This window comes from Protomyctophum parallelum (genome assembly GCF_964188405.1).
Source record: "Protomyctophum parallelum genome assembly, chromosome: 2".
In the NCBI taxonomy this organism is placed as follows: Eukaryota; Metazoa; Chordata; class Actinopteri; order Myctophiformes; family Myctophidae; genus Protomyctophum; species Protomyctophum parallelum.
In genome coordinates, this window is record NC_139699.1 from 9,882,413 (window position 1) to 9,894,398 (window position 11,986).

The window sequence follows — 11,986 nt, forward strand, 5'->3', positions numbered from 1 at the left end:
TTACATTTGGAACCTTTAGTGTGTGAGCCAGTGACTGGAGCGTGTCCTATACGTACTGTATGTTACTTAACCCATTCTGACCTGAGATCAGATTCATACGAGGTTTCCGCCGGACACACACTGGTCTGATGAACCCATTCTGACCTGAGATCAGATTCGATTTTTCAAAAATAGCAGACCTACAAGCTCGTATCGCGCCACTCGGTGGCGCGATATGAGCTTGTAGATCTGCTATTTTTCAATAGCTAAAGCATAACATGATGCTGACACCAAAATGGGTGCCCGTTCAGAATGGGATATAATTAGGAAAAACGAAATGGAACACCTTTCACATGAATGGGAATGGAAATATTTCCCTGAATAAATTATTATCATTGGCTTAAAAAAATATATAATACAAAAGATATATAGGCCTATATATAATTAGCTCCATTTGTACCTGCACTCGGTGCTCAAGAAAGGAGTAATCTCAGCTTTTTCCTCAGTGACGATACAGTCGTTTCAGTGGGTTTCTAATGCATTGCAGCTGACAGCTGACATGTTACATGATGGGATCTGTCAAAAAGTGCTTATGGGAAATCTAGTAAGTCACAAGCACGCTGAATCATAAGACGATGAGCAATGGAGGGGTGGAGGTTACATCAGATATCTAAGACATGGATCTTCATGTGGGTATATTGAACACCAGAGATGCAAAGAACTATGGGCATTTTGAGGATGGAATAGCCTTTAAGTGGCATATTGTAAGAAAGAAAGAAAGAAAGAAGTCTTCCTTAAACATCACAGATTTTTCTTTTCTTTTCATTTTTCTTTTTATCAATTTGAGTGATACACCGGCCTGTCTGATTATACTGTAGCTCCCACAGGCTCTCTAATAGCTCTGGTCCTGCTGGATGTTCTAAAGATGGACATTTATCCACTCATCTCTCTACGTCGTCCTCATACCAGATGAGCCTTCCATCGGCGTCTCCAGTCATCTCAGTTCTCCATACATCTGGCCAGCTCATTTGTGCTTTCTGCACCAGCATCTTTCTTTAGTACGTCCACGTAGGTACGTAGGTGTGGGACGTCCTCTCGATCGATGCCCGTGTGTTGGTTCCCACAACAGAAAACCTTTTGGCCCGGGAGTTCTTTGTGTCGGTGGCAGCTAGTGGCCATGCTAGTCTCATCCTCCTCACTGCTATCTTCTCTGTTATACACTTGGTAATGCCCTGTATAGAGGCTTGTTGGTTGATGTGCTCGTCCCTGTTGATGTTCAGTACCACACGTAACGTTCTGGTGTATAGCACCCGTCCAGGGGTTTCTGTAGGGCTTGTGTTAGTGTCCATCATTCACAGCCATACACAGTAATATCCTGCTCTCAGAGTTGTAATGCATGTGTAAATGCCTTGAGTTCAATGCAAGGAATATTTACAAGTAAGCTGGAGATTTGCCAAAACAGAGAGGAGAGCTGTGTACTGTTATGGTCAGTGGAAGAGAGTGCTTATCACATTCTGACCGGGCACCCGTTTTGGTGTTAGCATCATGTTATGCTTTAGCTATTTAAAAATAGCAGATCTACAAGCTCATATCGCGCCACCGAGTGGCGCGATACGAGCTTTTAGGTCTGCTATTTTTGAAAAAAATCGAAGAACGACTGACATTTTTAGAATCTGATCTCAGGTCAGAATGGGTTCATCAGACCAGTGTGTGTCCAGCGGAAAACCTCGTATGAATCTGATCTCAGGTCAGAATGGGTTATAGCACATGCTGTAAACTATAGAGATGACAGTTCAACTTGCTCCGGGGCGCTTGTACTCAGTGGGCCTGATGATATCGCTGCACAATATGCCTTAGCACACAGCCACCATCTTCTCTTAGAACACCATAGCCTTGCTGCTTTGACACATCGTCTCACATCTATTAAAACCACTTGAGCGCCTTGAGAAGTGAATGTAGGCGTGTGAACCCGCCCTCTTGAGAACACACAACGACAAAGGAGATGGGAATCCGACCATGAGTTGTCTCTCTTAAAAAGACAACTCCTGGTAGTCATGGTGTATACAGCGTATGTCAAAGAAAACATGTTCTTTTCTCTACAAGATAAAGACTCTCCGCAGGGAGCAGATAGATTAGCAGGGTTCAAATGTGGGGGAGCAAAGGAGAGACTTGAAAGGCTCACATGTAGGGAGAGCTCTAAAATATCAGGAGCGCCAGTGTTTTATTTTATACATTTATATACAGAGCACCTGGTGGGAAGATTAATAATAAGAAAGAATAATAATAAGAAAAAGGTGTGAAGATAGTTTTTTCAGGTTGGGTAGATTTTATTTGCTTTGATTTCTTTTTTGCTTTGATTTAGATTTTTTTGCCAGTGTTTTATTTTATACATTTATATACAGAGCTCCTGGTGGGAAGATTAATAATAAGAAAGAATAAGAAAGAATAATAATAATAAAAAGGTGTGAAGATAGTTTTCACAGAATACAAAGAATAAAAAACTGGTGTGAATATTTCAGGGGATTTTCAAGGTTTTTCAAAGTCGACTTTGACATTTCAAAAAAAATATCTTCACACCAGTTTTTTTGGTATTTTTTCACCTGAACAAATAAATAAAATAAATCTACGCACCCAGAAAAATATATCTTCACACCCTATTTTCTGTACTGTCTATATTTGGGTTCCTTGAGATAAATAGTAGGCTAATAGTAAAGTATTTTCAATGTGCATGCAATTTACAGTCAATAAAACAACAACTAATTTGGCTTCTCGAAAGCCTGATGAAAATTAAAACACTGTAGATTTTAGCATGCTGCATGCAAAGTTGTTGTAAGCAAGTGTCAAATGATACCGTATTTCTGACAGATACAAAATAATCAATCAATCAATCAATATGAACACGACTCCTTGAAGTCAGGAAAATACACAACAACTGATAGCACCTTCAATATCCTTAAGAGAGCTTTGTAATGTTCCCATGCAGTTGCATGAAAAGAGCAGCTGAATAATGCGATGTCACTGCCTTCAGGAAATTGGAATTATATTCACAACCTAACAATTCATCATGTAGTTGGTTGGGGTGATCCGGGGTCAAGGCCCGCTTGATGAGCTGCATATTAATAGGTTGCAGCTGCACAGGTCTTAATCCATTTTTGGCGGGAACCCCTTTTGGTGTTTCAAGCATTATGTCATGCTTTAGCAATTGAAAAATAGCAGATCTACAAGCTCATCACGAGCTTGTAGGTCTGCTATTTTAGAAAAATCATTAAAATGTGGCGCAATTAAATCATTGAATATTTCAGAGCGAACATTTTTAACTAAAATATTGGCTTCCCTGGAACTACATGTTTTCAGATGGGGGTCCGTGGCCCGATTAGAGATAATTCTGGGGGTCCTTGACATGAGAGCACCACTGACATAGAAACATGTTTTTTTCAGAAAAAATGTTTTTGAAGCCTTTTTTTTTTAAATCAACCTCAGTCCAGAATGGGTTAAGTGTTATACTCGTGCAAAATCTGTATAGGAGGGTTAATGCATACTGTATCTACTGTAGATTATGTTAGGTGTGCCTGATGAACTCAGTAATCAATCAATAATGGTACGTGTGATCTGTGTATAGGCACAACCATTCTTTCAGTTTCAAAGACTGCGTCTGCCACATGTACAATTCTAATCAGGCATTGTTAGGGATGTGCCCAGAGAGCAATGCGTGGTTCAGATTTTTCTCTCTCTTATGCCCACTGGGGACTCTCCGATTACCCATTTCTCTATGTAAATGGTCACGCATATCAGACAAGAGGCATAGAAATGCACAAATTACCATTGATTAATATGAGAGAGAGAGAGAGAGAGAGAGAGAGAGAGAGATAGAGAGATGCATTTCTTTTTTTGTTCAAGAGGCTTTCACTCGCTATAGAGTCAAGCAATTTCACTGTTATCAGCTGACAATCCCGAATTTAATTTTTTAACCCATTCTGACCTGAGATCAGATTCTAAAAATGTCAGTGGTTCTTTGATTTTTCAAAAATAGCAGACCTACAAGCTCGTGAGCTTGTAGATCTGCTATTTTTCAATAGCTAAAGCATAACATGATGCTGACACCAAAATGGGTTCCCGTTCAGAATGGGTTAATACTTAAATGTAATTGAAAATCCCATGCAAGTTGAGGTTCAAGGTCTCTTTCATTACCCCTTTTCATGGTAGCAGTATTATGTAAAGATCAGATCTTAAATCAGTCAAAGTTGGTCAAGCTAAAATATACCCAAAGATGCCCTTTTCACGCTTAGTATTAAAAACCTAGTACTGTAAAGCTTGTGCTTTAGATATTGAAAAATAGCAGATCTACAAGCTCATAGCGCGCCACCGAGTGGCGTGCTACGAGCTTGTAGGTCTGCTAATTTTGAAAAATCGAAGAACCACTGACATAGAAACATGGCTTTTTCAGAAAACTGTCAGGATGTAGATGACATTTCTAGAATCTGATCTCTTCTCTCCATAATGTGATAATGTGTGTAAAGGGGTTCTCAACGCTTTTGGCCGGGGACCCCCGGAGATGCTTTGGCAGTGTCTCGTGACACCCACCCCCGCCCCCTCCCGACCCCTAATATAAATTGACTGCTACAATAACCTTAATAATAGAGACAATACACCATAAATAAATACTGAAACTATAGATTTAATCATTAGGGAAGATGAATGTATGTACTGTATACTATATGTAAACTCTTCATTTCCATTTTCCAGCCATTCAGTTGTAAAAAAATATATATATATATTTTTTAATAATTTCGGGACCCCCGAATAATGTGGCGACCCCCCGAGGGGTCGCGACCCCCAGGTTGAGAACCCCTGGTATATATAGTACTGTATCCTCTTTCCCCTGCTTTCCATGTCTCCTCCTTGAAGGCTCCCATATATACTCGCTGCCCTCTACAATCTCATTGGGTGAATTCATCTCGCTGTCACCCTAGCATTGCGTATAATTTCTCTGCACGGTTCTTCATGTTGCCATAATCATTTTGAGGGTTCGCCAGGCTTCTCACAAGCCCATTATGGGTGTGAGTTATTGGGACAGACTCCAACAACCCTACAGGCAAAGGGAGAGACTGACACTATCCTCAGTGGAGAATTCTCCTCCGGCCGCATAACTATCAGAACATGGAATATGATTTTCCGATCATTTTAAGCCTGAACTCAGATTATGAGGCTTGAAGGCGGAAGGCGACATGAAGGACAATTACATTAACCCATTCTGACCTGAGATCAGAATCTAAAAAATGTCTTCTACATCCTGACAGTTTTCTGAAAAAGCTATGTTTCTATATGTCAGTGGTTCTTCGATTTTTCTAAATTAGCAGACCTACAAGCTCGTAGCGCGCCACTCGGTGGCGCGCTATGAGCTTGTAGATCTGCTATTTTTCAATAGCTAAAGCATAACATAATGCTACCAAAAGGGGTTCCCGCCCAGAATGGTTTAATTCACGTTGTCCTCGACATTACAGACCCCGGAGGTTTTCTCGTGTCATAAAAACCCAGCGAAATGAGCTCATACATAGTTTCCAATTTTCTTCCTTTTTTAATCCAGTCATAATAGCAATCACATTTGGGTCAGGGAAAAAACTGAACATGATAAGAACATTACACTACTTGGTCTGCATCCAGTATATTGGCCTAATTTTAATCCCTTCTTATATTATGACAATGATGAAATTGCAATGCCTACATAATGTAATTAGAATAAAACCTAATTACAATTTGACACAATGGTCATTATATTTTTGTGGGAAAACAATGATGTCGCTCGTATACAATCCCAGAATTTAAAGCAGTGTGGTAACTTAATAATAGATTATATAATTGGGGACGGGGTGGTTGTTTTGTCTCCCTGCTCTTCTATTGAGACATTTTAACTAGACCTGTACGTGCCCGTCGCAGTCGGCCACCGGCCTACTTGGGAACAATGCAACTTGGGAACCTAATGATATAAGTTGCCATAGCACCCGTTTTAACTGTCAGCCGGTGTCCCACGTGCACATGGTGATCTTTGTATGTGCCTGTGTGTGAAGACTACAAAACTGAAAAGTGTATTTGGCAATCAATTCGTGCCCACTGGCAGAGCCTGATTGGTTGAGCCTCAATTAGCTGAGGCAGAGGCTGGAAATTGCACAGCTGAAAGGAGTTGGCCTCATTAGGCCCACTGGCAGAGCCTGGCCCAGGTGAAAGGAGTTGGCCTCGTTAGGCCCACTGGCAGAGCCTGAGCAGAGCCTTTTGTGGTGGTTCTGGAGAAGCGTGGGTCCGACCGACTCGATACCGGGCACTGCACTCCCATGTGGGGGTGTGGAACGCGTGTGTCGAATTTGAAGTCGATGGGTCAAACAGTTCTCGAGTTACGTGCATTACAACCGTACACACACACACACACACTCACGCACACGCACGCACACACACACACACACACACACACACACACACACACACACACACACACACACACACACACACGCACGTACGCATGCAGAGACGTGGCGCATTTATAGTAGGATGTCAAAGGTCAGAGGTCACAAGGTCTGACACAAATGTTGACCTGATGATCAAGATACAATGTATCCCCAGAGCAAGCAGGCAGGCTCTATTAGCTCAATGGTAAAAATGTCAGCACAATAAACCGGATTCCGGGGTAGAAGAGGAGAATATGTCATAATAGTGCTACTTCAAGTGAATGCAGTGCTTTTGTTGATGAATCAAAGTATAGTGTACACTGTACAGTATATGTGACACAAAATAGTGAGCTTAAATTACTTAATTCACAGGTCTTGCATATTGATGCGTATCAATCAATGCAAACAAAAAGTAGCCAGAATCAATAGCTCACAGTAATTTACCTCATATACAACAAATACATTTCTTACCAGAGCCAGGACAATTTTACATCAGAATGGTGCAACGTCGATCTACAGTACTAATATATTATACACACCTACACATACGCAGGTACAATTAAAAGCAATTATATTCATGTGCCCACAAACATGCATGTATGCATATTACACACGCATGCACGCACATACACACCTAACCATATTAATACCCCCCCACTGATCCTAAGCGGCTATAGTTAGGTTGGGAAAATGCAGTGGAGACAGGAAACATGTCATGTATGTGCTAAATGTACTGTGACAAACAATACCCCTAATGGAGTGGGGAGTCATGGGACCATATTATTATTACTTAAGCAATAAGCCACGACAGGTCTCAGGTTACCGGGTATTTTAGCGGAGGGTCTTCTACCTCCCAGCCAGTGTAAAATACCCGGTAAGCTGGGGCCTCGAGTGGCTTATTGCTTTTCTAAAACGGTTACAAACATATAGCAATATTAAAACTATTAAATTCACAAAAGTATCTACGCTTTGTGCCACCAGAGCGAGCGACCCAGAGCCAAAACACTTCCTTGTTTTGCTCCGCAAGTAGCCTATGTGACGGGAGAATAGCGCTTGATGTATTTACGGGGCTGCCTGGAGCCACACATTCACAGTCATATGAGCCGGGCGGTGCTTAGACGCCCGCACGGCATGCGTTTGTAAAGCAATCAAGCGCTCCCCTTCCCCAGTTCAGCTACAAGGCTGCAGTTTGATACAAAGTGATTGAAGCAGTGGGTTATCGGTGAAATTTACACCGGTCACGTGACGGTAACCAGCCAATCAGAATGAAGTATTGGGACTACCCGTTTTAGAATTCATATTATAAGACATGAACGTCTTTGTGTCAACAAAACTGTAGCCTATAAAACTATTGAACTCTATACACTGACACCACGGCGCGTTTTCAGAGCGTCAAGCTGTGACTCCGCCCACCCCTGGGGGAAGTCGTGATTTGCTCTCGTTCACTGCAATGCAATTTGCGGCATTTCCAAAACAATATTGCGCAGAGTAGCGATTATCAAACGTATTTGCAATGCCATACGTTGAAAGATCTGTTGCCCGTGGACAAGGCACGCTACCTCCGCAAGTTAGATATTATCGGCATAGATGTTTGTATGTGATTAAGGATGGGACCAAGTTGCATTGGCAGCCATAGAAAATTCTTACCCCGGGCTAAAACCGGATGTGGCATTTGTGGGCATTCCTAGCGTGGTGTCAGTCTAGTGAGACCAGATGCAACACTGAGAAATGGGTGTCATGAGAGATGCAAGTGGGGTTGCAGGAACACAGCAGAACAACCTAAATGCAAAGTAGAAGTGCAATTCAATAGATTTATTCATAATACAGAATGTACAATGTTGCGGCGAGGCAGGCAAGGGTCAACATCAGGAAAGCAGTCCAATACAGGAAAAAAAAATCTAAATATGCAGCGGGCAACAGAAACGAATAATTTAAAAACAAATAGCGAGACAAGACGCATCCGTGACAATCTGGCACGGAACAAAATGAGAAAGTGAGCCGGTACAGAGAAGGTCAGGACATCTGGGTGCAAGAGTTCTGGTAAAGACACTTTCTAAATTACATACATTTGTAGTTGCACATCCCTTTCTGGAAACGCAGAAACCCTGGGCTGATTTTGTATAGTTTGTTTTCCACTTCAAGTTAAAAACTACAGCAGTATACTACAGAAAACATGGCAGGACACTGACCTTATAGTACGCAGGCCGGGTAAACCCAGATATATACGCGACAAGGGGCAGCAAGATGCCGCGTAGAGCAGGCGTCTCTTCCAGGTTTTTAAACGGCCGGATGGATGGAAATGACGCTCGTGCGGCGGCTGCAACTTCACACGTCGGCCAGAAAACTGGAAACGTGTTGCCCACGCTACAAGTTGCAGCCGTGCACAATGCGTGCGTCATTTACATCCACCAGCTGTTTAAAAACCAGGAAGAGACACCTGCTCTAAGCGGAATCTTGCTGCCCCTTGTCGCGCATATATCTGGGTGTACCCAGTGATGTGACTCAGGGCTCGATAAGGGATTTAATTCTAATTGCAGACGGGTAACAGGTGTGTAGATGGGTGGGACAGGCAGGCATAGGAAGGATAAAGTCTGAGCGCATCATCTGGTGGTTTTATTGGAAAATAGCAGGTGGGGAGTTGGAGGAAATGTGGCTGGAGCGGAGACAGAGAGACAGAGACAGATGTGGCCGTAGAGGAGAGACAGAGACAGATTGTAGCACCGGGTCGATCAAATGAGCCATGTCATGAAGAGGATTATCTAGAGGTATACTGTAGCAATCCAAGGAAATAGATTAACTATGGAGCACAACCATTTTGGTGCCGTCAGCCAGAAACCTTGTATCTCCAATTCTCCATACAGTATTTAAAATGTATAATATACTAGACCGGTGCCCGGCTGTAGAGCACCGAGTCGGTAACGATGGAAGTTGAATATCCATGCCCCACCCGGCTATGCAATACCCGCTGTACCCGTGTCCACCCATCTGTCTGTGTCCCTTTTATGCCCATATATGGAGATCTCTGTATTTGTCTCTCTGTGTCCCTTTATTCCTATATATGGAGTTCTGTGTCAGGCATTCCCAAATATGAAGTGTTGTGATGTCAGAACAGGCCAGCTCCATATATGGAGATATATAGGGGTGATCAGGTCCAGATTCCGGGCAGAGGCTTTTGTGCTGGTTCTGGACAACCGGCTATCCGACGGACTCGACACTGGGCACTGCGCTCCCTGTGGTGGTGTGGAATTTGAAGTCGGTGGGGTATACAGTTGTGAGATTGAAAGGTTATATCTGTCGGTGGGTTTTATATCTGGCTGTGGCTCAGGAGGTAGAGCAGGTCGTCCAATGATCCCTGGGTCGGCGGTTCGAATCCCGGCTCCTCCTCCTGTCCTGTCCACATGTCGAAGTGTCCTTGGGCAAGACACTGAACCCCACATTGCCTCCAGTGAGTCGGTCGGTGTGAGCTCGCGCCACCATTGGTGTGTGAATGTGGGAAGTGAGGACGCTGGCGTCGACTGTTCGCCGCTTCACCTCCCAATGTATGAATGAATGAACCATTGTAAAGTGCTTTGATCACTTGGAAAAGCGCTATAAAATGCAATTAATTAAAATGCAATTCATTATATATTTTTAACCAGTTAGAAGTATTAACACCCCCCCCCCCCCTTTGGACTTACAGGGTTTCCACTCGATAGTGACAATTTAATACCTGAGCAAGTTATAAAACCATTCTAAGTCAATGCAAGGGGCAAACAGGGCTGCATTCATTATGTGTACAGAGTGTGCCTTGAGCTCAAAAGGCACTCTTACAGCCAATAATAGACACTTTAAAATGTGTATAATGTAATAAAACACTATTTAATTAGCTGAATAGGGTTTTTCCCCCCACTAAATAAACATATAGGTTAAAGAAAACATTCTAGATGGCTAATTATGTGAAGCCCTGATTTACATGTGGGGACCAATCAATAAGAAATAAAAAGTAACAACTGAAATGTAAATGGAACTGAAACATTCACTAATTAGCTATTTGTTTTGAAGTAGATTACATTTCCTGATAGTAGAAGAGTATAGTGCTGTTGGTGGCATAATTGAATGTCAATTAACCTTTAATTATCAGAGGTTTTATTTGTTTTAGAGATAGTGGAACTATATTTCAGTCTTGATTGAAGCAGATGATTAGTCAATCTTTTGACATAGACACACATTGTGTGTGTGTGTGTGTGTGTGTGTGTGTGTGTGTGTGTGTGTGTGTGTGTGTATATATATATATATATATATATATATATATATATACGTTTTACTTACTTTATTATCAAATTAATATATTGCCAAATTAACAATTGTTTTCTCTGCACGATCAAATTGCACTTGACTCCCCCCAAATCCCAGTCAAATTATTACATAACTATAATCCAAGAATGCACTCATCTTGCAAACCAAAACCATACACTGCATGCTGAGATTGATTGATAGGAATAGCCAACACACAATTGATTCACATTTACATATTACAGATCATCTTTGGTAATCACCCAAAGTATTTCATATAGGTGAACATTGCATTGACTTTGGGAAACTCAACTCATCATCCTGTACTGTAAGTCCATACTTTACATGTAATAATGATGCATTTATAATAATTGCTGACCTGTTTCCTCTCTGTTTTCCTCTGATTCTTCCAGACGGGCCCCTTGGACCTCGAGGTCTCGTGGAAGCGTCAGAGATGTGCACCCAAGAATGCCTAGTTCTGGGACACTCAGACAATTGCTGGATGCCCCCGACTTTAGCAACATACCAGCAGCCCAAATCCCCCGTGTCAAGCTTCCCGAGGGAGTGGGGCCCCAAGGACAAACTCCTGAATGGACACACTCTGACCAGAACCTGGAAAAACGAGGGTAGTCGGCCTGATCATTGTGGTGACAGGAATAAGCAGTTTGGGAGTGGAGAGGGACACTTCACAAACAGTGGTAATAACATGGCCGACATCCCATTGGCGAGTCTTAAGTCCTACCAGCCAGCCTCCTGCCCCGACAGCCCAAAGGAGCAACAGCTATAAAATTAACTTTGCTTCTTTGCTATGAGAAGTCCTTGTATGTTTGGACATGGCAATCACACGAAGCGGTCACTATGAGCTCCTCCTGTTTTATCTCGCCGTTCTTGTTATGTTTTTCGTTCGACTGACGTCGTTGCTTCTGCAATGTGATTGCTACATGTACTATGTAGGCCACTAGACTAGTGCTTATGCTGTGTGCTCTACAACTTCAGTACTTTAATTTTACTATGACTCAAGAGGCTGATATCGTTTTGATGAACCCTCAAGGATGTCTTCAGATTAACCTTCGCTGTGTTGTTTGGACAAAGAGAGGAAGAACAATGTCACAATGGAGAAAGGAAAACTCCACAGTTAAAAAAAAATTAAGAAAAAAAAGAAAACTACCGTAAACAAAAAAGAAGATGAAAAGGAACTTGTCAATATATACCAATATTTGTGATGTGGTTGTTATTGAGTTGTTCAGGACTATATAATCAACACAATCAAAGAAAATGGAGCTTAAAGAAAGTGTTCT

The 11,986-nt window shown here is 42.1% G+C and overlaps 1 protein-coding gene across 2 annotated transcripts in view; it reads left to right on the plus strand.

The window, feature by feature from the left end:
- The window catches only part of pcdh9 (protocadherin 9), a gene marked incomplete at its 5' end in the record, with an annotated part of 323,534 nt that extends 312,024 nt beyond the window's left edge, over nt 1-11,510 (plus strand). For both annotated transcript variants that reach the window (XM_083759580.1, XM_083759581.1), the window contains one exon: nt 11,102-11,510. In XM_083759580.1, coding sequence (XP_083615706.1) covers nt 11,102-11,475 — 374 coding nt within the window. In that variant the 3' untranslated portion in view covers nt 11,476-11,510. The remainder of the gene's footprint in view (nt 1-11,101) is intronic.
- Between the last annotated feature and the right edge of the window lie 476 nt (nt 11,511-11,986).